Genomic DNA, 26,173 nt, shown 5'->3' on the forward strand with positions numbered 1-26,173 from the left:
CTCATCCTGGCCAAGTAAGTCATCCCGACCATATCAAAATCTGGGATGTACACTCGACTTTGAGAATTTCGGGGATCTATAAGCTAATAACTGGTTATGGTTATGACTGAATCATGAATTTCATCAATATTTTTTCTTTTAATTTTTTATCACAACCAACAAATTCATTTTCATTTTTAAGACTAACTACAATTCTTTCGAAAATGCGTATTGGATATTCCTTCGTCTGCATGACTTTACTGAGAGATTTACCTTTCCATTGTCGTCTGGGTATTTTTCGACAGTGGAGCCTCAACAAGATGACAAAAACATAACTGGATTATGGCTTTGAGAGGAAAGCAAATCATGATGAAATCAAGATAAAAAGATAATGAATTGGAGAGAATATTTGAAGCATATGAATTTGAGTAGTGAATGAGGTTGATTTTGAATATAAATAAATAAATAGATGAAATGAAATGAGAGAAGAATGGAAGCTCTTGAGAAGTTGTGGCGGCTACGATCTTTGACCAATATATTAGGTTTACAAGTCTATTTTTAAAATGGACACCGGATCTAGAAATTGGTTTTTAAAATGGGTACCATTTTTGGGGAATTTCTTATCTCATCCTATGGGGTGAAAAAACACCCTCTAGAAAACCCAAAATGCCTCTTAGATTTCAGAGATGCATCTCCTACGCATCTTGTGTTAACTCAAAACGTCAAGTGATTCGGAGATGCATCCCCGTAATATTTTAAGACATACACCCCGCATCCACTCTGAAAGTCATTTTACATGTTTATTATTCTAGAGATTCATCTCCGTTTATTTTATGAAGATACATATTTGTACCCTACCAGAACAATGCAGGCTATGTTTTGATTACGTTTATTCAGATGAAGATGATTATTTATAAACGTTATGTACCCTGTTATCCGAGTTTTTTTAGATATGAAGATGGAGAAAGGTTCTGATGCGATTTTAGTTCCAATACTTTCTGGAGATGCATCTTCGAAATAAATTTGAAGATGCATCTCCGAAATAAATTTGAAGATGCATCTCCAAAATATTTTAATATTAAGTCAGAATTATATGAACTCAGAATGCATCCGATATATATATATATATATATATATATATATATATATATATATATATATATATATATATATATATATATATATATATATATATATTAAGAAAATTCTCCATTTTTTTAGATTTTATTAAAATGGATATGGGCCGGTTTGTATGTCAAATAATCTGGGTTTTTAAAATTGGTTCTCCAGTTTTTTTAAATATGGTTCTATTGAACCGATTTATTTGCACACCCATACCCAAAATTCAGCAAGACATATGTATGTATTGGTTGCGTTATAATCATTCATATTGAAACAAAAGCATATTCTATTAATTATAGCTCAAGAATGAAAAGCAACGGTAGCAACAAGAAGATGAGAGCAAGAAATTCTCAATGTGAATTTCACATTTGCTATCAGTAATGTGACTCTGTACAAATAATGAATGGTAGCCGCAGAATTTTCCACAGCAAAATGCTTCTTTATCCTGATATTGCTACCTCTAGCCTCAGAATCTAATACACTAAACAAGATAAAAGAAAAACTAATCCAAAAGTACAGTAAAGAATCTATCTACAAAAGAAAAATTATGGGCGAAAATAGCAGCTGGGACTGCCTTGACCATAATGCTGCTATGTCCTAGGGAAGCAAAGTGCTATAAAGATGAATATGTCCGCGCGAACCACTCTGATAGGCGTTTGATTTTGGCTGTCATTTCTGCATCCTTTTCAAAAAATGAGGTGGAATTGGAGATGAGAATTGAGACATCATGCTTGAGTGCCTCCAAACTTCGGTAGTAACTGTTCTCCAGTCTTAATTGTATCAACTCAATAGGCAGAGGAACCGGAAACCTGCAAATTTACCAGAAATATTTAAACAAAATGTAGATACATTTACATAGTTCTGCTTCAAAAAGAACCGATTGAATACCTGTTTGTAAATTTTGTCTTATTTGAAATTTTCTCCAATTCATGCAAGCCGTAACGATCCTGGATATTAGTAAACATAGAAGTGAATATTTACATTTATCTGCAGAGGAAAAAGACGTATGGATTTTGGGTAAATACCTGAATTTTGTTGCTTGACTGCTGTAATTTGGTGAGAGCGGATAGCAGTTTATTTCTTGTGTTATTATCAATATGAGGCTGTTCCCATTGAGTATCAGAGTCAAAAAGCTCCCAGGGACTATGCAAATGTTCATCAGAGAGGTCGCTCTTGTACCGAACACTATATCTCTCCCATGGACTGTCTGGAAATTCAGATGATTTGGCCTTCACAAACTGAATCCGACCCTCCCACCAATTACCAGAGGAGTTATCCTCATTCTTCCACCAAACCCTGCACTTATCCCTGCGTGTCCAGTTTCTTTGGATAGCAGCATCAAACCTAGTTCTTTCAACAAGAAAATCAGGGAAACCAGTCACTTCAGGTAGGGTTAATTTAAAAGTTTTGCCAACAACGCTTGAATTTGGATCCACAAACTGGAGGGTCATTTTGCAGCAGCTATCACCAGACCCTGGAACATGAGAATACTCAAGGCTTTGAACTCTACAATATTCTACAGCTCTTAGATGTCCCTTAAGTGACACCCAAGGTCCTGACTCTCTTTTACGGCTATAATCTATATATTCCTGGTGTCCCTGAAAAAGTGACATTTTCAAAGGTAAACTTACAAATAAAAACTAAGATGGTACATGCAAAAATTATAAAAAAGCTTAATTGAAACAAAAGGTGTTCCTTATCATTACTAACCTGTCTTAGATATACAACTTCATCCCCCAGTTGAGGAATATATCTACATCCTTCCTCATGTGTTGATAACAGCAACCAGGACCCCTTCACAGCCGATTGTAGAGACTTTCTTCTATTTACAGGACTAGTCTCACGGATATTATAAGTAGACCTCCGATTCCTAGTGGACCTCAAACCAACAGTTAATTTTGAACAAGAACCCCTTTCTTCTTCTGAGAGTTTTCCTTTATTTGGTGAAACATTCTGAGGAATACTAACCATACTAGATCCATTTCCTTGCTGCACTTTAAGATTACTCCGCTCATTATTCAGAACACAAGTACTTTGTTCCAACTCTAGGGAACCATTGGTATGTAGAGCTTCATTTGGGCCATTACTGTCCACTGCCACATTAAAATTACTGTTGCTCCCATTTGAAGTGGACTCTCCCAAGCCACTACAATCAGCTAAATTAGTCGCAGCCTTATGTGATCTTGATCTTCTATAAACAGCTTTGAACATTCTATCTCTATTGGAATGTGGTTCTATTGAATCATGTGAAGTACTGACTTGTTTAGTCAGAGCATCAACTTCTTGACAACCATTTTCTCTCAGATTAGATGTTACTCTAGTATCGTTGTCATCCTTAACCACAACCACATGCTCTTCATTTTTCAAGTTATTATCAGCATTACAGCTAGATGCACTATTCTTTAGCACTGAAGATTTTGTTTCAAGTTTACATGGACTTTCAGGATTCCTTGCACCCCTTTTAGACCTTAGCTTTGTTGAAACAGTAGGAAAACTAATATTTTGCTCAGGTAGTTGATCAGCCACATTCTGGCCGACTGATACAAGAGTATTATCCCGAGGAATCATGCATGCAGAAACTATTGGTTCATCTTGATCCCTGTAATTGCTGGAGGATATGAGTGGTCCTCCATTCTCAGTAGGATTAAGAGCCTGGGAGGTAGTACCAGCACAATCATCATTTATTTCTGGCAAACTTTCTACCTTATCATTTTGGATTTCTAAAGCAGGGGTTGGTGTACTGCTGAAGTCCTTGTCCTCTTTCTCGTGCCCAGTACTAACATTTTCTTTTTCATTGAGATGGTTAGGAAGTCTGACAGAGTTGGGATTTGCACCTGGTGGCACAGCTTCTCTTGCTCTGAGAGGTTTAGATGAACGAGCCCTAACCTCCCCCCATCTAATTTTCTCCAGTAAATCTATGCCTGTTGATACCTGGTCAAGTTTTACTTGATCTATTCTATCAATTGAAGAGGAACTTCCATTGCCAAAACAATATCCTGGCTCTGTAGAACTTGCTCTGGTCTTATTAAAATCTGGAGATTCATGAGCAGTTTTTGATGATGTGCCAACCAACTCAGCCTGGTTCTTAAACTCATGTGTAGTTTTAGATGAATCCCGAATTGGCAATTTGAGGACCAACCTCCTCCTGTTTACATGAGTCTCAGTCAACTTGTGAGATTTTGTATCCTCTGATTCACACAGTAATACTTCTTTCCCCTTGGAATAATTCCGTTGGTCAATTGGGGAAGCTCTACCGGATTCATCACTGTCAATATTAGACTCTTGCAATGATGAGTCACTGTCTGAAGAATCATCAACCAAACTATCTTCTTCTCCTTCTATTGGAGTGCCTGTAATTCTTGAAAATAAATGCAGAGCATTGCGTGCAGCAGCTCTTTGAGGTCTGGAAGATTTTGATTTAGAAGATTTCCTCCTTGATGTTTTTTCTTCACTTTTTCCCTTCCAATTTCGGCTACTACTGACAACATTTCCTTCACACTCGTCCAAATTCCTTCTTTTAACGCGTCTCCCAGATGAAGTCATAATCTCAATCTGCAGAGAAGAAAATGGGAATAAATTTAAATTTATTTCAAGCATAACGAGTATTTGTTGTATATTTTCTATTTGTGTACTTACTCCGGTCTTCTGTTTCTTCCTTTTCGATCTACGAATGCAGTCCATGTGAGTGTCCTCATCGTCACTGTTATTGGTGCTGCAACCAGGATCACCAGAGGCACTGGAGCTTGAATATCCTTTCTCACCCCGGGAAGAACTATCTTCAGTTAGATTATATTCTGAATCAGTATCATCAGCAAACACTTCAATTTCTGGCACCCAATCCATAGCATCTATGAACTCTGGTAGTGGTTCTGTAAGCATGTCCAAATCAGCCAATGGAAGCATATGATACTCTGGGTCCAAACTGAAATCAGGACCAACGGCAAGCTTTAGCGATGATGGATGCCATTCAATGCCTAAAGCTCCTAGTCGTCTCTTTTGAAATTCACTCTGATAAGGTTCTGGGTATGGTATCATTGCTGAAGTTTGACAGAGCATACAACAAACAAGTAGTGAAAAATGTGAGGAAAACAATGATTTTATATTATGTGTCCGTCTGTGTGGGTGTTAAGATTAGAACTAAGGAGTGAAGCTGACCTGAATCACAGAGTGAGTCTTGCACGTTACGTCGATATGGAATGAGCTGAGTTTCCTGACTCATTAAATATAACTTAAATTAGAAAAGCAGATGCAATAAGAGAAAATAAAGCATGCATTCTAAATAAAACCCATAACATCAAAGGCATTTTTTAAAAATTGGGTTTTTCATTCATTGCGATTGAAACTTTGTGTATCTACAAAAATTATACAGAAGTAGTGGTTATATGGTCCTCCACCAAATGCATAGCTTAATGTGTCAGTGTGAAAATTAAATATTTCACTACACTTCAACATTGGAATTTACTGTATTGATATTCTTTTTTTTTCTTACTCTTCTTACTACATGTGAAAGTTGATCTACCAAAATAATTATTTTATAAACTGTTTTTCTTAAGGCATTGAAAAGTCAGTTTTGGCCAGGAATATTCTTGTGCAAAATTTTGCCCTTAGGTTAAAATATAGAATATCTAATACAAAAAGCCTCATTCCCTCTTCCCCCGCCCCAACAATGAAAAGATTAACCAGTAGGCAAGACAGTAAGCAAAAAAAGATGTTCTAAGAGTATCATAAATGAGAAGGGAAGCAAGGCAATCAACTAACCTGGTCAAGTACATTACCATGTGTGTCTTGAATGAGAGGTCGATAATCACCAAGAAAGAACTGTTGGATTTGCAGACAACATTAGTGTCAAAACAGTAGCAAATGAGAGAGAAACACAACAGTTAATACTTAATACTGTATGTACCTGATCATATTTGGCATCTTTCTGGGACTCACCTTGGCCCGTGCTTAATATATATAGTTGACCAACATCATCAGATAGTATAATTGACGTCCCATCCCTATATATGCCATAAAAGTCCACATAAATAGCCATATTCCATTTACTAATTTCCGAAATACGAACCATAAAACCAAAAATAAGTTTTTGCTTTATGCAAATCGTGATGTCTTCACCAATTAAGTCAAATTTACTATAGAACAATGTTAAACAAACAATATGGTGCATTTGATGCATGCTAAGACATCGTACGAGCAAAGAAATATTGGCAAAACACTTAAGTCCCAACACAACTCTCTGTTTTGTGATCAATATGTACCACAAACAAAATAAAATATTTAAGTGTCAGTGGTAACACTAGATGAATAGAAGGTTAAAAACTTCTAAGAACCATGTACACCTCAGGTTGGTGTCTCAGTTGTTTTATTTTCTTATTAGAAAGGTATATTTGTGACAAGCTTAAAATATAGTAAGTTTTAGCTTAAGGGAGAGAGTTAAAATATGAGAAGATATTTTATATTATAATGACAGTATGTTAGAATAACTTAGGGGGTCCGTTCGGGGTGGTTCAACTCAGTTTCTAGTTTTTGGTTTTGAAATTAAATTTGAAAACAAAACATGCTCAAGTAAAGGGATGAATTGACTTTTTACTTAATTTGAAAACAATTTTCCCAAAAACGCAAAACTACAAAAATAAGTTTTATATTCTTATTTTTTGTTCAACAGTAACATTATTGGCTACTAACCACCACCGACAATTACTCCAACCATCACTCTAGCCACCTCCGAACACCACTATGGTCATCTATAACCACCACCGAGCACTACTCTATCTGCCGCCTCCGATTGTTGTGCATACTCGTCAGTCAAAAGGTTTGCCAGAAGACTGGTCAGACGTGCACCCACACAGAGGCAACAAACTGGATAGGGAGATTGCTGGAGCGGGTGTAATGCCCGTTGGAGTTGATTTTCTAAGGTTTGGCCGGTGGAGGCGGATACAATTGTGGTTTTGTTTTCCTGAAATGTCATCAAAAAGAGTGGTGGCATAAAAAGCAATGGTAGATAGAAGAGACTACAGTCGTAAAATGGAGGGCATGCCAGAAAAGAGGAAACTATTACATCCTCAAACTTTTGAGAACTTAGTAGCTGAGTAGTGACAAGGCAGGTTATGGAGGATCAAACCAAGCTCAAGCTCTAGGTACCATGTTGAAGTTGGGATTTTAGATAAAAGGAGGAGAGGAAATAATATGAACTTAAAATATTATTTTGATAATGACTTTATACAAAAGACTAAACACTAATCCCTACTTATATTATAGAGATACCTAGACTCAAATCTTAAATAAATAGGAAATGACAGAGAAAAAAAGAAAGAAAGAAAGAAAGAAAATAAAGAGAGAAAAAAAAGAAAGATGGAAATTAATCATAAGAGATAATCTATAATATACTATGTTTGAAAACTTATCCTAGGAGAGAAACCAAGACATTCTAGCATAATATTAAAGATATTATTTCATTTTCTAACAATGATGATATGAGATAATGAGAAAAACTTAAGGAAACTACACACACAACCAACTTGATACAAATAAATTTCTGAGCTAGCACACTCATTTTGTACTTACGGAGAAAATTTTCCATCCACCAACTTGAAACGTGATATCTCATATATCCTGATAGGCAAGCCTTCCCATATCTGATGACATAAAAATGACAGTCATCTAAAACATAAGAGGAATGCCAAAGCCTACAAATAAGCAAGATAATAGAAACTAGAGACTTACATCCCATACAATAGTTCTTCCATCATATCCAGCACTCATTGCTATCCGTGGATTAAAAGGATGAACATCCAGAACATATGTCTAAAATGAGCAGAGAGACAAAACAAGTTATTACGCTAAAAAATCAGAAAAATTAACCATCAAAATTACATGTTTTTTCCCCTTCGGCGCTTGATTTGAAACTAAAAATGAAATAGCATATTATCAGAAAGAAAACCAGCAACTAAGCAAGTGAAAAGTCATGAGCATGGCCAATCAAAAGCAGACAAAGCTCTTCCTTCATGGGTATAAAATCCCTTCAATAAAATTCTTCCTTCACAAAAAAGACTATTTTAAGAACTATTAAAATCTTGCTTAATATTATAAGATTCAATGTCAACAACTTCAGATAATACTGAAGCCTAGTCCGCCATGTGTTCAAATGATCGGTCCTAGTGGCCTTTGCTCTTATATCAGAAATTCAACTTGAAAGTTGAAACAGAGTTTAGTTTCAATACTAATTACACATTATTTCAAGCCCAACAAAGTTTCGAGGAAGGGAGCTTAACAAACCCTCGTGATGCAAAAGAGGATTTTAGTTGTACATGAATTCTTGGAAACACAACCATAGACATTGTAGAAAGAGAGAAAACGAGAAGCATATGAAGAAACTGCGTTTGAACTACACAGGGGAGTCGATTTTATATAGGCTCGAGATAATAAATACAAAAATGAGTATAGGAGATACTATTCCTATTTACATGATATGTCTATAAACAACATTAAGAATCAGGTGTCCAGCTTGTGCGTTAAATAATGTCATAAATAGTTGGAGCCACACCTCATACATTATACACACTAAAAATGGTGGCAGAGTAGGGAAAATGAGAGACATGACATGCCTAACTCAAGAAATTGAACACTTACAGATTCAGTATGTCCAGTCAATGAGTGCACTAAGCTGCCATCAGAAGCATTCCAAACACAGATTCTGCAATCTGCAAATTGTGCTCGGATAATTAATAGACCATTACCTTCAAAATCAAAAAACAAGAATAAAAGAGCCACGGCATTATCATGACAAGTGTACACAGCAGAAGGCTTGAAACACAGTGTGCACAGTGGTAACTCTATTTTTCCTTTGCTAGGTTAAAGCAGAAAGGAGAAGACAAACTTTGGGCCAAGCCCAATCTGTGAAACAGACAACTAAAGGCACCATTAAAAGGTTGGGCGTTTAAGTAGCTTTTTTTAGGCAAAGAAATCTCTAAATATAAGCTCTTTTCAAACATAACCCTAATTAATACTACTAATGTTCCTTAGAATATGAAAATTCAAATTAAATACACATAGAAAAAGGATAATTTAGTAATAATTATAAACAAAATGTTCACATTAATAACACAACCAATGCAACAAGTGCATATAAAAAAGGCACGGCGCGAGTAGTAATGAGTAATAATAAACAGAAGAATAAATAACAAAGCAACACAGTCAAATAAATATAATACTTATAAAAAAATATTATTTAGTAATAAAAGACCAAAAAGATGAATAGAAAATATTAATAGTAATATTTACTAGTAAATATATTACTATTAATATAATAAATTTATTTGGATATATAAGGAAATAAAATAATAAATTTACTAGTAGTAAATATTACTATTAATATAACAAATTTATTTGGAAATATAATAAATACATTTACAAATTTAGGCTTAAAATAAATTTATTTGGATATATATAGCATACATTTTTATGATCGTTTAGAAATAATCTAATTTATTCTTTACTAACTTCATACTAAAATATAAGACCCTCTTGAGAATTTTTCTATCCCCTTTTTATAAGATCATCTTTAAATTTCCAACTATACTAATTGTTTCTTCTATACAAACACTACTCTTACTTATTTTACATCTTTTTTGTCTTGCAATCAACAATAAATATGAAGGAAATATAAACCTATTCTCTCTCTTAAAACGATAAACTTGAAATATATATATATATATATATATATATATATATATATATATATATATATATATATATATATGTAAATTATCAATAAATCTAAAACTACCAACAACTTTCTTAATTTCCATAATTTTGTCAAAAGGGTCCTATATTTAGAAACAAAATAGTATATTATAAATTATATTTTAGAGATATTGATTATTAAGATATAAATTATTTTATATAGTATAAGTATAAATATTCAAATAAAAGTTGTCCCACTATTCCAGTTTGGGATCGGCCACTCTAAGCAGCTATCTCTTATTGATTACAAAGGTTTAAAGGTTTTGTAAAGTTGTTTTATGACAAAAAAATTATCTATTAGAATGTCTCCATTTTCTTTTGGGTTTAATGCTTCGGATAAACCCTATTGGAAAACTTGAACTACGTGCTACAAAATTTGATTTTGTTGAATATTCTCCAACACAAAAAAACATAAATGTTTTGTTCCAAAGAAGAAAAAATGTCACATTCTTTGAAAACACATCAATGATACTCATCTTTAGGGGGAGAATTTTAAGGAAGAAGAGTCATTTCAAACAGATATAAATTTTTTTAATTCATCTTTGTCAATATCATAAAATTTTGAGACTTACACTTTTGCCCCAACAACAAATAGCCATGATTCACCTATTGAAACTACATCTGCTAGGAGTGAGGAATTTAGGGAATATGAGCCTACACTCTCTCATGATGATGTGAACTAATAAAAATGCCACATAATGATAAAACAAATGTAGAAAATAGATATGAAGCAAAATATAAGATTTGAAAAGGCAAGGTCTTTGTGAGAAAAAAAATCACAAAGAAAGTAATGAGTCCACATTCCAACACTTCCATAAATTTGAACCAGGGAATGATCGGTCTCCTAAGAAAAAGAAAGGTAAAGTTATTTCAGTGTATGATAGTCGTATCATCTATCTTGATATTGATGATCCAATATCTATTAGAAAACTTATCAAGTGTTGTACTAAGCATCCTTTGTCCAATTTTATTTCTTACTCAAATTTGTCTTCATCATTCATTGCTTTTATCTCATAATTGTCTAGTATTGAAATTTCAAAAAATATCCCGGATGCTCTAGAAGTTCTAAAATGAAAGGAAGTTGTACTTTAGAAGATGAGAGCACTTGAAAAGAACAAGACTTGGAGTATTATGACACTACCAGATGGTAAGAAGACTGTGGGATACAAATGGGTGTTTACCGTGAAATACAATTCAGATGGATCAATTAAAAGATATAAAGCTCGGTTGATTGCCAAAAGTTTCACTCAAACCTATGGTACAGATTACTCAGACATTTGCTCATGTTGCAAAGTTGAACACCGTAAGAATTCTCTTGCTGCCAACTTAGACTGGCCTTTACATCAAATGGATGTTAAAAATGCATTTTTTAATGGCAATATGGATGAAGAAATCTATATGGATATACCTCCTAGTTTTGAAAATAATTTTGGATTTAATGTATGTAAACAGGAGAAGACTTTGTATGGACTAAAACAATCCCCTAGAGCTTGGTTTGAAAAGTTCCCCCAATCCATTAAAAAATAGGGTTACATTCAAGGTCAAGCTGATCACACATTGTTTACAAAATTCTCCCGCAATGAAAATTTGCGGCACGAATAGTCTAGGTTGATGATAGTGTTGTTACTAGAGATGATATAGGTGAGATGGCTTAAAGTAAAAGAGAAACTAGCTAACTCCTAGGAGTTGGCCTGCTCGTGAAGACTTGGACCCTAAGAGTGTGCTCCTCTCAAGGTCTCAGGTTTGAATCCCGCTAGGTGCTAACAATTCCCGTGTTGGGCCAGTCAATACAGAGGTTCATTCTGACTTTAAACAGACCCCCGCAAGTAGACAGTGGGATTAGTCCCCTTGGATTAGTCGATTGCAAGGCCAGATACCAAGCTTTCAAAAAAGAAAAAAGAAACTAGCTGCCAACTTTGAAATAAAGGACTTGTGATTCTTGAGATGCTTTCTTGGTAAGGAGGTTGCCTGATCAAAGAAGGGAATCGTCGTTTCCCTACAAAAATATATTCTAGACATCCTGAAAGAAATTGAAATGAGTGGTTGTAGACCAGCAGATTCTCCCATGGAACCTAATGCAAAACATTGGAAAAAGGGAGAGATTCCTGTGGACACCGAAATGTATCAAAGATTGGTTGGTAAACTAATTTATTTGTCTCACACTAGACCAAGCATTGTATTCTTAGTTAGTGTAGTAAGTCAATTTATGTATTTTCTTTTTGAGGAACATCTTGAGACTGTTTACAGAATTCCAAGGTATCTGAAAGTTAATTCAGGAAATGGCTTATTTTTTAAGAAGATTAGTGAAAGGAATGTCTCTATATTCATGGATGTTGATTGGGTAGGATCAGTAACAGGTCGAAGGTCTACCTATAAATATTGTATCTATGTTTGGGGTAATCTTATAACTTGAAGAAACAATGAGTGGTAGACAGAAGTAGTGCAAAGGCCGAATTTAGAGTTATGGCTCGAGATATTTGTGAAGGAATGTAGATCCACATAGTTTTAGAAAAAGTGAAAGTAAAGATTGAACCTCGGTTGAAATTATACTCTGACAGTAAGACAGCCATCAACATAGATCATAATCATGTTCAACATGACAATACCAAGCACATTGAGATAGACCGCCACTTTATCAAAAAGAAATTATATGTCGGTCTCATATGTCTACCATTTGTAAATTCAAGTCAACATACTGCAGACATCCTCACCAAAAGTTTGGCTAGACCCACATTTGAGCATTTTATATGCAAGTTGGACATGATAAATATCTATACACCAACTTGAGGGGGTGTTGGAGTAACGGTATAATTTTCCTATTTATTCATTTTCTATATTTAGTCATTTTTATTATGATAATACTCTCCTAGAATTTTCTTCTTCTAGAATGTTCTCCTAGAATATTCCTTTTCTAAGTAGTAATCTTCCTATTTATACAAACTAATACTGAAGAATAAAATATAACATTATTCCCTATTTACTAATAAGTGTAATGGATCAAGGATATGTTCAAATAAGTTTGTCAATAATCCTACAATATGTTCTTCATATTTCCAAATTATCCATTAGCCTAATTTCCATTAAGAAAACTCACAAAAGACAACGTTTTTTATAACAATGCTTGTATTTTTTAGGACAAATAATTCATAAAGGAAGATTGGAAATGGGAAAGAATTGAATAGCCTTTATTACTTGAATAATCAAAATATTCCTCCAAATCTACTAGCAACAACAATTCCTTTTTTTGGAATCAATTATGAACAATATGGAGGTCCTAGGATCTATCGTATGGAGGTCCTAGGATCTATCTTTTGCCATTTATAGGGAGGTCCTAGGATTTTCAACGATTTAGAACCGTCAATTTGACACAACTATCATAGAGGATAGAAGTCATAAGATCCTTTGAAGTACGATCTGACAGTTTCCAATATCATGTCCAATTATAATCAGTCGTAGTTCTAGGACAGGTCCATCTCAAGACCATAGATTACTATAACCTTCTTCCCACACATCTGCCATATTGGGTTGAGGAGTATGTGTGTTGTATATAAATTATTCATGATCTCGATTCCCAAGCAATATGGAACTTTTTTGTGTACTAGAACAATGATAAATGGAGTACTTTTCCATTTTATCTAATTCAAACTATGGAGTCCATCGAATGTTCCAAACATATAAGTTTGTTGGTTTGTAACTTTTATTGATGATTGTATTCGAGTTACTTTGGTCTACAAGCTAAAACAAAAATCTAAAACCAATTGTGTTTCCCACTTCTTTTCCATGATTAAAAACAAGCTTAGTGCGAGCATTAAGAGGATTAGGTCTGATAATGCCAAAGATTACTTTAATAACAGTCTTAATTTTTTGTCAAAAAGAATGTATTATTCATAAATCTTTGTGTGTTAAAATACCCCAACAAAATGGGATTGCTGAGAGAGAAAAACAAACAATTGTGGCAAGGCGGTTTTAACTGCATCATATCTCATAAATTGTTTACTTTATATTGCCTTTGCATCCAAAACCCCTATGGAAGTCTGATCCTCATTCTATCGTGATATGTCCACCTCTAGTAATCTCACTCTTAAAATATTTGGATGTACTTCGTTCGTCCATATCCTTAGTGATGGGAGACGGAAATTTGATCCTAGAGCCTTAAAATGTGTTTTTATAGAATATTCTTTCACCCACAAGAATTACAAACTTTATCATCCACAAATCTCATAAATTTTGTCTCTCAAGATATTATCTTCCATGAATAAGAAATCTAATTCGTTCAAACCCATCTTCAGGAAGAGAATATAAGGAAGGAAGATAAACCTTTTCTACTTCATGACTAATAGAAATCATAGACAAAGTTTTTGTTTTTCTCTTGAATTTTGTTTTCATTATTTGAAAACTAGTTACAAGAAAGAGAGAAACAATTGCATTTATAATTACATGTTGTTACCTTGAGTTTGTGCTTGAGCTCGAGAAATCTAGAAGAGGATAGCGGTTAATAAACACATCAGCCCACTGATCAGTAAAGGATAGGACTATGAGCAAGGGGAACAACAGATTGATGGTCACACAAGATCACTAGGGCTTCAAATGGGACATGCAGTCCATTGAGAAGAGTTTGAACCCACAATAAAAAATTTGTAGCATGAGTTGAGCTCCTATACTATGCCTTTGTGTTAGACCTAGTAATAACAGGTTGCTTTTTGGACCCCGTGAGATTAGATTAGGATCAAAATAAATGTCAGCTCCTAAAGTGTTTCTTCGTCATTAGGGCCTAAGACCCAATCACTATCACAAAAGGCTCTTAGAGATGGGGCTTAGTTTAGTGTGGTAGGAGATAGATGGAGACCGTGATCAAGAGTACCTTTAAGGTACTTTAGAATTTTCTTGACAGCAACCCAACGAGTCTCAGGAGGATGAGCCATGAACTGGCACACTTTATTTCCTAAGTAGGAACTCATTCCTTAATCTACTTATTTCAAAGAGTCTGGTGTGACATTACATGAGGTAACTTTCCTTGACACTTTAACCTCTGGTGATTCAATTCTTAAATTTTCTCATGAACAAGAACCATAATCAATCTCAATAGCACCTCCGCATTACAAAGGTTTACATCTTCAAATTGTCCTTACAAAAAGATACAACAACCTATACCAAAAGGTCACTTTACCTCTTTTCCAACTACCTAAGCTTTAAACATTTTTCACCTACCCATAAAACCTTCCTTACAAAGTCTAAACACTATAACAATGCCTACATATCTATCTAAAGCATAGCCTGATAGAAAATGGAATCAAGTCATGGAAAGAAATTTATGGAGTAAATTACTCGAAAACATTTGCTCCGATTAGAAAATTGAATAATGTCAAGGTAATATCATCTTTAGCAGCTAATTACAATTGAAATTTACACTAATTTGATGTGAAAAATGTTTTCCATCATGAAGAACTTGTAGAAGAGACCTACATGAATGTACTTCCTGGGTACCGTGCTGTCAACATTGTGTGCGAGTTAAAAAAAGCATTATATGACCTGAAGCAATCACCGCGAGCATGGTTTGGAAGATTCACTAAAATTATGGTAAGGTTTGGACTTCAAACAAAGTCAAGGAGACCATACTTTATTTATCAAACATTCTAAAATAGGGGAAGTAACATTATTATTGGTGTATGTGGACGACATTATAGTAACAAGTGATGAAGATGACCAAGAATTAGGAGTGGGAGTCTTGTGACTTGGAGTGCGGAATCTTGGGTCACATGTAAGTTTGTCAAATATATTCTCCTACAGATGCTTTCAAGACCCATACTACTATTTTGTTCATCAAAATCACTTGGAGTAGGAATCTTGGGTCTTGAAGCGTTATAATGTGGTCCACATACTTACATCACACGGAGCAGCAATTGTGGATAGGAGAAGAACTACAGGCTATTTCAGTTTTCTGGGTGGGAATCTTGTGACTTGGAAGAGTAAAATAACAAAGTGAGGTATCCAAATCTAGTATTGAAGCAGATGCAGAGTTCAGGGCAATAGCACAACGGATACGCGAACTGCTATGGCTGAAAATGATCTTAGAACAACAACAACGACGACGACCGAGTTTTATCCCAACCAACTTGAAAATAAAGAGTGGTGAACTAATAAGACTTTATTATGATGGTATGTCTCCAATTAGCAAAGTCCATAATCCAGTGAAGCATGATAGAATAGAACCAAACATATTGAAGTTGACAGAAACTTCATCAAGAAAAAATGAGATAGTAGTCTTATTTACACTCCATGTGTCACCTCCCAAAACAATCTTGCAGATATTCTAACTAAGGGACTGGACACTAATAACTTTGAAAAGATTGTTTCCAAGCTGGGAATGATAGATATTCATTCACCAACTTGAAGAGAATGTTGTAAATAATTTATTTTTTCTTTAGTTATTTTTTACTATCATTAGTAGGGTGTACAATCGAAAGACTAGAAAACGGAACAGAAGATCAGAACCACATGAACTGGTAATAGTAGCAACTATAGTAGCAACTGTTTAGTCGGCAATTGATTATAATAGTGGGGGATGCGCATAAATAGGAGGGTAGTAGGAAGGATTAGCAACTGTCCAGTAATATGTTAAATTGTAACAGAGGACACAATGAATGGGGAGGAGGAAGAATTAGTCAACCAAATTACCCATAATAGCTGCAAGAACAAAGCGGTTGTCTAGGCTCCAAACGATCATATTTACACCTCGTGGTGTTGGTAGAATTCTCTGGCGTGGACCACCCCTCTGAGGTTGTGGAGGCATAGGTGGAGATGGAACTTTGAGATGATATGCACGAGCCCAACGACCACTTTTTCCCTAAATGTAATAAACTTAACATATTAAAATAAATATAACTCATTGGTTAATAACCAAATTATATTTTGCAATTTGAATAATAAAGTAGGCAAAACAGCTTGGAGGGGGGTGGGTTGAAAGCATCTGTAGGAGAATATATTTGAGAAGCTTACATGTGACCTTCGTGATTTTGGAATCCATATAATAGCACTACCATCACGAGAGCAGGTAACTATGTTATCATGATTCAACCTGGATATATCGTCATTTAGATATATTAGATAGCCGAAGCATTGAGAACTAGATATATGACATTTCTTGTGAGAAGCAAAAGAAAGGAGGAGCATAATAGGAGTTAGATCATTCCAGATTCTACTTCATACACACCAGGAGTTCTTAAATTTGGGAACGTTTTCCTCCTTCCAAGTTTCTGTTGTGGAAAATCGAGATGCTACTGCACATCCACTTCAAAAGAGGTAGTGAAAACATCAGCATGCAAAAAATTCATATAATAAAATTATATATCGTGCTGAATATACTAACCTAAATTGCACATAGTTTACATCATTTTCATGACCAGACAGTACATCTATCTCATGATTTGGTTGGTCAGTATCTTCCATACTTAGTTTACAAGCATTCCAGACCTGCAAAGCCTTTTGAGTTAGCTCGGAAGATTGTGAAGCAGGAAATCCATTTGAACAAATTTAGAGCATGTTTGGTTTTGTTATATCACCCTAAATCCAAAAATCTCTTCTCTTAAAAACATTTTGATAAGTTTTTCTAAAATCTATTTAATAAGATTAACCAAATATGCATTTAGCTATCAATCTCAGAATCAAGTCACGACTGAACTCAATAATGCTATAGTGGGATATAAATCTGTTCTAAAATCTCAGAAACTGTTTAAAAAGCAAGTTATAGGGACCATAAAGTATTGGACAGCCGATAAATGATAAATATATTGTTAGCATTTGACAATCATACAAAAATGGTCAGTGACCATGTCAGGGTGGTCAGAAAATGGTTAAAGACTAGAAAGGTTATCACTAACTGACAGGAGATAACTAGTAGTTGATGAAGGCAGGGTGGTCAGAAAATGGTTAAAGACTAGAAAGGTTATCACTAACTGACAGGAGATAACTAGTAGTTGATGAAGGCACGAGAAATCAACAATAACTAATGAACAAATGGTTGAAGTGATTGAATATGGACATTGGTGTCCTGTAAAAGGCTTAAACCGGGATGAAAAAAGATTTAGCTTTGGAGAAGAGTAATCCATACTCAGTCTCTTGAGAGGTTATTTTTTGATGAGATCGACACAATTCACAAGTACACGCCAAGAGATCAAAAGGGGCGATAACAAAATTTTAAATATAGATGGCTATTTATAGAACCTACATTTGCTTGCAGTAATTAAGACTACAGAATATGCTAATGCATCTATGTCACTGAGAAGAAGTGCTATATATTTATATATACCCTCGCAAGATTATCAGAGCTACCAGTGACGAAGACAGTTCCATTAGCATTAAATGCACAGCAAAAAATTTGATGACTCTGTGGCATTGTATTTGAGGATTGGCCACTACTCCTTCCTGAAACCAATATGTTATACCAAGTTAGTTCTTTTTTATCAAGAAAAGGTGTCACAATCATAGCTAACAAAAGAATCAACTAACCAACAGAATCAAAAGGCTTTGGAACATATAATCTAGGATTTGACTGGGTATGCCTAGCATCCCATATCCTACAAGTTCCATCGTCAGAGGAACTGCAACAAAAAAACATCACAGTTAATTCATAATGGAAAACCTGGAAGGCGTAACGAAAGGGCAATCCACAGAAGCCACTTAAAAAGGTTAAATGCACCCAAAATCTATAGCGTCTCAAATCCATCAATAAGGGATATTTTCTTAGTGACATAATCACACAACATAGCATCGATTCAATAAACCAACAAATAGGAAAAATCAAAAGCCCCCTTACTGAATTGATGCATCAACCCAACTCTCACAGATGATCTCTCATAAACTAGTGAAGTTATAAATTAGCCACTTCTTATTTCATAGACAAGCATATTGCATTCCTAAACAAATTTAACAGAAAATCAGAAGAATTAACCATCAAGAGTTCAATACAAATATAACTTCATGCAATAATATCTGAATGATATAGAGAAAGCATATTAGTCTGTCTTTTGAGAAAGTTCACATGTTGTATCCAGCAAACTACATACATTTAGATGAACATGATTACCAACTGGGACTTAAATACACCTCATGACTGCATTGGTACCTACAATACTACTAAGAATATTTGTAAAATCGAATGAAACTATTGCATAATTTGCATTTGCTGACTCGACATGCATCCACACTGCAAAACATGCAACTTTTTTTTGCAAAATCCAACCAGCAAGACTATTATAAACTACTTGTCATTCTTTAATAAACAGACTTACGATAAAAGTTGGTAAACAGCACTAGGTCTGGGACTAAAGGCTATGGCTGTAACAGCTCCAGTATGTCCCCGCAAAACTGATATTGGTAAGCCGTCTGGCAGGCGCCACTATGAAAACCAAATAGTCAAATATAAAGTGCCAAAAAATTACAGATAGAAGGGAGAGAAGATACAAAAGAATTGCTAACTTCGTCACAGAATACTTACAACTCGAATAACACAATCATTTGATGAAGACGCAACTAAAGCATTGTTCGAACTCACAGCCAAGTCAGTAATATCGCCCTATCAAATATTGTATATAATTCAATCCAATGGTCAGCAAATATTAAAGCAATGCAAGTCTATACGAACAGGAGAAGACATGTTTTGAAGTACAAAAAAGACTCACTTCGTGTCCACGGCAACTGGCCAAACTATAAGCAGTTTCCATTGACCAAATTTTTACAAGTCGATCATCTGAACCAGTAATAACATATCTTCCTGACCGATCAAATATAGCTGTAGTATAAAATAGAATCAGGTGCATGAGATTATTAAACAGGCCCAATTCCAAAACCACAGAAAAATTCAAGAAAAACAGCAATGGAAATAATACTCACAGTAAGACACACACAGCATGAATTTAAGTCATTTTGGAAAGGTACAGTAATTGAGTTTATTAACTTAAAATATCCTACATATTTTAAAGGAGGGAGGAGCTTCTCTTGTCCTATTAATCAAGGGCATTTATGTTCATTTTATGATTGTATGACATCGTGTTTAATTAGCTTTATGGGGCATTTGAAGCAGAAGGTTTCTCCTTTATGGGTAACCCTTTGCCCCCAAACTGCCGTGTTATAGGATTGTGCCTGTAGCTTCTCTTTTCCTGTTCTGGTGTGGATATTTTGAGTGAGAAGTTTCAATTTCTGATATCAAGGACTGGAAATGGGTACCTTTGATGCGTCTAAATTTCCAAGTTCCTTGGGGTTTGATATCTCTTATTTTTTGGAATATTTTATTCTCCCCTTAATTGTACTTCCTCCCTTTCCTCTTTAATAAAAGTAATCCAATACATTCAGAGAAAAGAAGAGTATAGACTATTCTCGGCTTTTCAAAACAGATAGGAAGTGGATAATTCATGATTATTAGAAAAGCACTAATGGAACATAATTGAAAGAAAAGAAAGGGCGCTTTAGCTAACCCGATCTAGTCGGATTGGGTAAAATATGATCCACGATCTCTGCTATGCAAAAGGAAAAGTACAAACTTGTCATTGGCAGAGACAGCGGGGGTTTGACACTCTAGAGGTTTTCACAAAAATAAAATAGAATACAGGAATAAGGATGGAATAAAGCTAAAAAAGTGTTTAATAATATAAGAATTGTATGGAAGAATAACCAACAAAACTTGGAAGTTATCTATAGCTCAGTATCACAATACTAAAACTTTTAGAAAAGGTTAAATACTTTCTGGTATTATATAGAATAGCCTACCACAATAAACAGCATTACGGTGTCCTCTAACTCTCTTGATATTTTGCATCTTCTGTACCATAGTAGAAGGTTTTGCAATGGCATAGCATGCAGCACGTATAGATGGTCCACGGTGGTGTCTTGGAAAACCACCCCCGATTTCCCTTAAATTAAGCCCATGAACCTGATTGGCTTTCATATGAGGCCAGCGCATATAAGAAGGTGGCGGTTTGGCGTCTTCTTTCACTTTATCCTTGTCATCTATAATAGAGAAAAAAATAAAATAAATACAGATATAGAAAGGCAAAGCCAATTCAATTAAAAACACAGTACTAAGGGCAGCCCAAAGTGTTCAAAGTCATAATAATTAAAGCATAAGTAAATTACACGTACAGCTCAGCAGTGAAAATGATCCGCTTCCCAGAAGAGTGGGTACATCAGCTGCATTTGGAGCTTTTCCAGTACTCATGCCTGGTGACAGGGAGGCTGTATTTAATAACAATTGCTTCAAAAGCTTTACCAAGTGATCCTTTTCAATATGAGGGTACCTATATAATAGTCAATTGCAACATCAATGAAAAATATCACTTTGAAAAGCAATACATAAAAATAGTTGCATCCTCATTTGTTCACTACATACAGCCCATAACTAGCAATCAAACAACTATACTGTTAACACAACTAGCAAAAAGGCCATGAAAATGAATGAGAAAATAGACCAGTACTGGTGAACTTTCAAGACCTTAACAAAGTAAAAGACACAACCATCAACAGGCAGAGGCTAAAGGAAAAACACAAGACGAGCAGCACACACTAAACTAAAGCATTGTAAATACCTCTCCACCAACTTATTATAACCTAAAGGGAATGATTGACCATCATCGTGGGCAACTCCACTGCATGCCCCACTTCTTGAATACCAAGCATGGTACCTTCTAGGCAATAGTTCTTTCTCCAGAAGCTCATTCCAAAACTGTAAATAAGTTTTATGACATGGCCCGCCAGAAAGGAAGTGCATAATGAGAAAATAAATTTCCCCAAGGTCAACATCCACATCCATGTTAGGATTCTGATTTTCCACATCAGGATGGGTTTTCTCAGGGACCTTACTGGAAATCCTCAAATGTTTCAAATTAACAGCAGGTGCATCACCGGAAGGAACACACTTCTGCAAAGCCATATCCCTGCAAAACATCAGATGAACATGTAAAGCACCAATCTAAAAAAAACACCCTAAAATTTACAAAAGTCTGATAGTAAAATCAAAAGGTAATATCACATAATTGATTAGATAGAAAAGCAACAACCAGCAAATAGCCATTATTCTGACCTTGAATTCGTTTATCAAGAAAGGATAGCATACCATATAAAGCAAAAGCAATATCATCTTTGATTTTCTTGTTTATCATGATTTCAATGCCTCCAGAAAAACAAGATGATAATTACCACCCTTCCATTCCATTCCCACCAACTCACACTAACCCCAAACCACTACATAAATTTTAATTTATCCTAAAATTAAGCAATTGACAGAGGGACATGACTGAGGAGCATTTAGAACATCCCAGCTCATGATCCTAGTCATAAATAACATCCCAACAGCATAGTAATAATTGAAATGAAAATATCTTTCAAAGGAAAGCAAACCTTTTGTTCAATGCTGCCATGATCGAGATCTTGCCAAGGATCGGGAGGAGGGTAACAAGATTGTATAACGTACGAGTGTAATAAGGATCATCAAGTTCTACCAAAATCACCTAGGATCGCTCGGGGGTTGCACGAAAATCGCAGGATTGTAAGATTCTACCCAAATGAAAAATACACACACATTCCATAAACTAAGTAACCCTATTCCATATAAATATAATTGATTAAGGAAATAAGAAAATTATCTGTAGTGAAGAAATATTTTATAGATTATTTTGTTAAAAATACATATTTCATTAATTTAATAGACTTGGGATATTTGAAATTAATTTATCATCCTTTACTTAATTTATTATTGGGCCTTCATAGATAACACAGCCCAAACCAATGCAAATGTAGAACATAACACAGCGGTTAAAAAATAATTAGAAAAAAAATTAAAAAGACCCATTCGTGTTTTGAATTAAGTTGCATAGCATAATATAATAATAATAATAATAATAATAATAATAATAATAATAATAATAATAATATAATAATAATAATAATAATAATAATAATCAAGGTTGTTAAACTCGACTAGAGAGTCTAGGTAAACTCGTATAGCATACTTAAACTCAACTCATAAATGTAGACTCGATTTGTAAACTCGTAAGAGTTTACCTAATATTAAAATTAAAATAACATATAATATGATGCATAATATAATACCATTAAAATAACAATTATTCAATATTTCAGCTCCATAGTAAAGCATAAATACTTATTATAGAACTTTAATGCAAAAATTATGGCTGGTTTGGAAAATTAATTTTAAAGAAGTATACATGGATAAAATAGGTTTGGTTTAAAAGATAAAAAGAAATGAAGAAATATAAATATGAAATTGCTGAAGAAAAAAACAACTCATATGGATGCATAATAGTTGTCTCTCACAAGTCACAACAATCCTAAAAGTGTAAGTTTATATTTTAATAACAATTTTTAGAACAATACTAAAAGTGTAAGTTTATATTTTAATAATAATTTTTAGAACTTGGCTTAGGCTTAACTCAACCTTACAAAATTGGCTTATAAGGTGGGGCTTCCCAATCTTCATAATCACTACACATGTCATATCTCTAAGTAATGTGGGACTAAATTCACCCCTTCACGCCCAACACAATGAAGGCGTTGGAGACTGCAGCCAAGACAACCCAAATGCCATAATTAGACGGCTAGGGGTGGACCGCAATGAATGTGAACTTTCCAACACACGCCCTCGCACTCGGGCCCCCATGAGCTTGAAGTGTGGACAGATGCCGGAAGCCCAACAACAGAACTACAATAGGATCTGATACCATCTTAAAATTTGGATTGGATCCCTCTCTCACGATTAAAATTTCGACTTCACCTCCAGTCTTTCCAAAAAGCTCCTTTGCACGTGACATCGTCCCAAGGGAGTGGGGTTATAAAATTGTGTGATCTTACGACTAAAATTGTGATTTTGATGACATTTCATTTATTTATCCATCTAGATCAATAACATTGTGTTTTAGAGTTAGGGCTCTCGTTAGAAGACTAAAGCGTAATCTCGATTGGAAACATAGGTTCCAAGTGTGCAGTGCTAACTGCTGGAGACATAGGTCATTTGCTCTATGATTAGAGTGTATGCCAGGGAAATCTGTATAGTGTTTAATTGGTAAGATTTGTGTGTCAGTAAGCATAGGGTTAGGCAATATAATAGTATCATTGACTAAAGATTAGCATGCTATTCTTCAATGACCATGGGCTAAAAGCACACCGTGCCTTGTAAATGGTGTGGCCTCCCACCTTAAGACCTAGCGGCTCATCATCCCAAATCTTACCATACCACAGTAGCATATACTAAGCATAAGAGGGTGTGGCGGTAAGTCTACTGTATTTGCTTTGAGGAAATGCAGAGCCCTGTCCTTGACATGGCTTTCCTAACAAGTTAACATGTCTCTGTGTCAAGGCATGGTCTTTAAGATCTATCTCCAAAGCACAACAATATATGAAAAACCATATCTAACCGTGCATTTAAAAAGACAGAATATATGATTCACCTAGCTATAACAAATAATGAGGAAGAAATTAACTGCTTTCTAAAGTCACAGTTTTACCTAAATTGCGGGTGAACTTTTCCTCAACTCTATCATTTTGTTTTATTTATACCATTACCACCTAATATAAGGATCACAGGTTCTATGGGATACATGATTCAGTAATTCTGTCATTTCTACAAGACATAAGTAACTCAAAGAGAGCATGATAAAGATATCCAAATTCACTAATCACAACTACCTTTCAATGAGATGAATCACCAATCACTTTCTTTTAAAGCTTACAATTTAGTATTACGTGTTAGAGAACAGTTTTGTACTCCACATCCCTCTTCTAGCATGCCGATGTCACATGTTCGGCAAGTGGTAGCTAGCAATACACTAAACTAAGAGCATCTCCAAATGGCAAATGGTAGAAATGTAAAATCAACTTAAAATTCTTAACTTATTTTAGTAAATCCTACAATTCCACATCAGTTTCAAAAACTTCAGCAACTTTTCACTCCAACGATGCAACTCTTTAAGAACTTTAAGAATGTCCCACTCCCACATGCTCTCTCTCACTTTTATATTTCTTGAAAATGAATCCAATAAGCTACCTTAATTTTTTTATTGTTACGAACCGGTCTTATGTAGGAATAATTCTTGCAATAGTAGAACTTGCAAGAACCAGTTGTTACCGCTACGAATCTTACTACGAAATGTCATTGTAGATGACCCGATACAGAAGCCCAATAACACACAAAGTTTCGAATAACCTACAACCTAAAGCTATACATCCTTCAAGTATTCATTTCATGTTAAATGAATCAAATATCACCCAGCTTCACATTGCCCCCCATCTAATCCAAAATATTTCTGAAAAGAAAACCTATTCAGTATTTCTCTTAAAACACCAAACTATCTAAACATAGAACATGAAGAGAAAAAAACCTATCAAGAGAAAGGATCACCAAGCATATACAATTAAACAGCAAAGAACAATATCAGTCACCCACTCGGTCTTACATTCACTTTCCAAAATGGCTCACACATAATCAAAACATAATAGAATAACATCTACATCATTAGATAACATATACATTAATAAAATAAAAATACTCTCATATTTTCAAATCATATGAAACAATCCTAACATTGTTAAAGCCAAATTCCATTCATCGCCCATCAAATTGGAAATCCATAGAGCATAGTAATCAAAAAATAAAAAACCTCATGAATGAATGACAGATTCAACCAGAGAAGCAGTCTTCAATACTCCAAAACTCTCCTCTGCAAAACTGAAACCCTTACTTTCAGAAGAATCCATCACACATTACTCTGCAACATCAAAGAAAACACAACCCTAAAATTCAATATGCCAAAGTTTTCAAACCAATTAAACTAACTTAAACACACAGTGTAATGTCCAATAGAAACCAATTAAAGATAATCAACACATGCGGCAAAAGAAAAATCAACACAGTTCATGAAAATTAAGATAAAAACAAATAATCAAAATTTCAAAATAGAATAATTAATTATGTTGCACTGTGCAATTCGAAATTATCCGTACAATTGCCATGAATATGAATGAGTCTGCAGAAGTATAATCAGGGATGCGGTTGGGTTTAGAGAGTGATGATATTGCACTGTGCAATTCGAAATTGTGAAGAACGAGTCGAGTGTAAAACACGCGCCACAATGCGACTTTAGAATCAAAGAAGAAGCTCTGTGCAGTGATATAGAACTTTTTTAATTATTATTTTTCAGTGTATTTATAATAATACAATAAAATATGAGGATGCACAGAATGAGGAAAAGATAGAAGCAGAGAAAGAACCAAAGAAAGAAAGAAGAGAAAGAAGGGATTGAACAAAACGATGCGTTTTGAGCCTTTG

At 34.6% G+C, this 26,173-nt stretch overlaps 1 protein-coding gene across 2 annotated transcripts; it reads right to left on the bottom strand.

Moving 5' to 3' along the window:
* Window positions 1-1,435: 1,435 nt before the first annotated feature.
* LOC127073941 (uncharacterized) lies at window positions 1,436-26,173 on the bottom strand. 2 transcript variants are annotated; one of them, XM_051015196.1, is made up of 25 exons: window positions 25,849-26,173; window positions 25,506-25,613; window positions 21,420-21,767; window positions 20,977-21,131; window positions 20,605-20,844; window positions 19,521-19,630; window positions 19,337-19,414; window positions 19,131-19,237; window positions 18,349-18,440; window positions 18,149-18,264; window positions 17,210-17,313; window positions 17,054-17,131; window positions 16,840-16,918; window positions 16,519-16,687; window positions 8,731-8,801; window positions 7,825-7,905; window positions 7,666-7,736; window positions 6,005-6,101; window positions 5,860-5,919; window positions 5,257-5,311; window positions 4,738-5,138; window positions 2,812-4,653; window positions 2,127-2,699; window positions 1,990-2,048; window positions 1,436-1,910 (listed from the first exon to the last, which is right to left on the bottom strand). In XM_051015196.1, exons 2-25 carry the CDS (start codon window positions 25,508-25,510, stop codon window positions 1,715-1,717), a joined length of 5,187 nt encoding a protein of 1,728 aa, XP_050871153.1. In that variant the 5' UTR covers window positions 25,511-25,613; window positions 25,849-26,173; the 3' UTR covers window positions 1,436-1,714. The 2 variants fall into 2 exon arrangements, with proteins under 2 accessions (XP_050871153.1, XP_050871149.1); XM_051015192.1 differs by lacking the exons at window positions 25,506-25,613; window positions 25,849-26,173 and adding an exon at window positions 22,231-22,421.

This window comes from Lathyrus oleraceus, chromosome 1 (assembly GCF_024323335.1).
Source record: "Lathyrus oleraceus cultivar Zhongwan6 chromosome 1, CAAS_Psat_ZW6_1.0, whole genome shotgun sequence".
Lineage (NCBI taxonomy): Eukaryota > Viridiplantae > Streptophyta > Magnoliopsida > Fabales > Fabaceae > Lathyrus > Lathyrus oleraceus.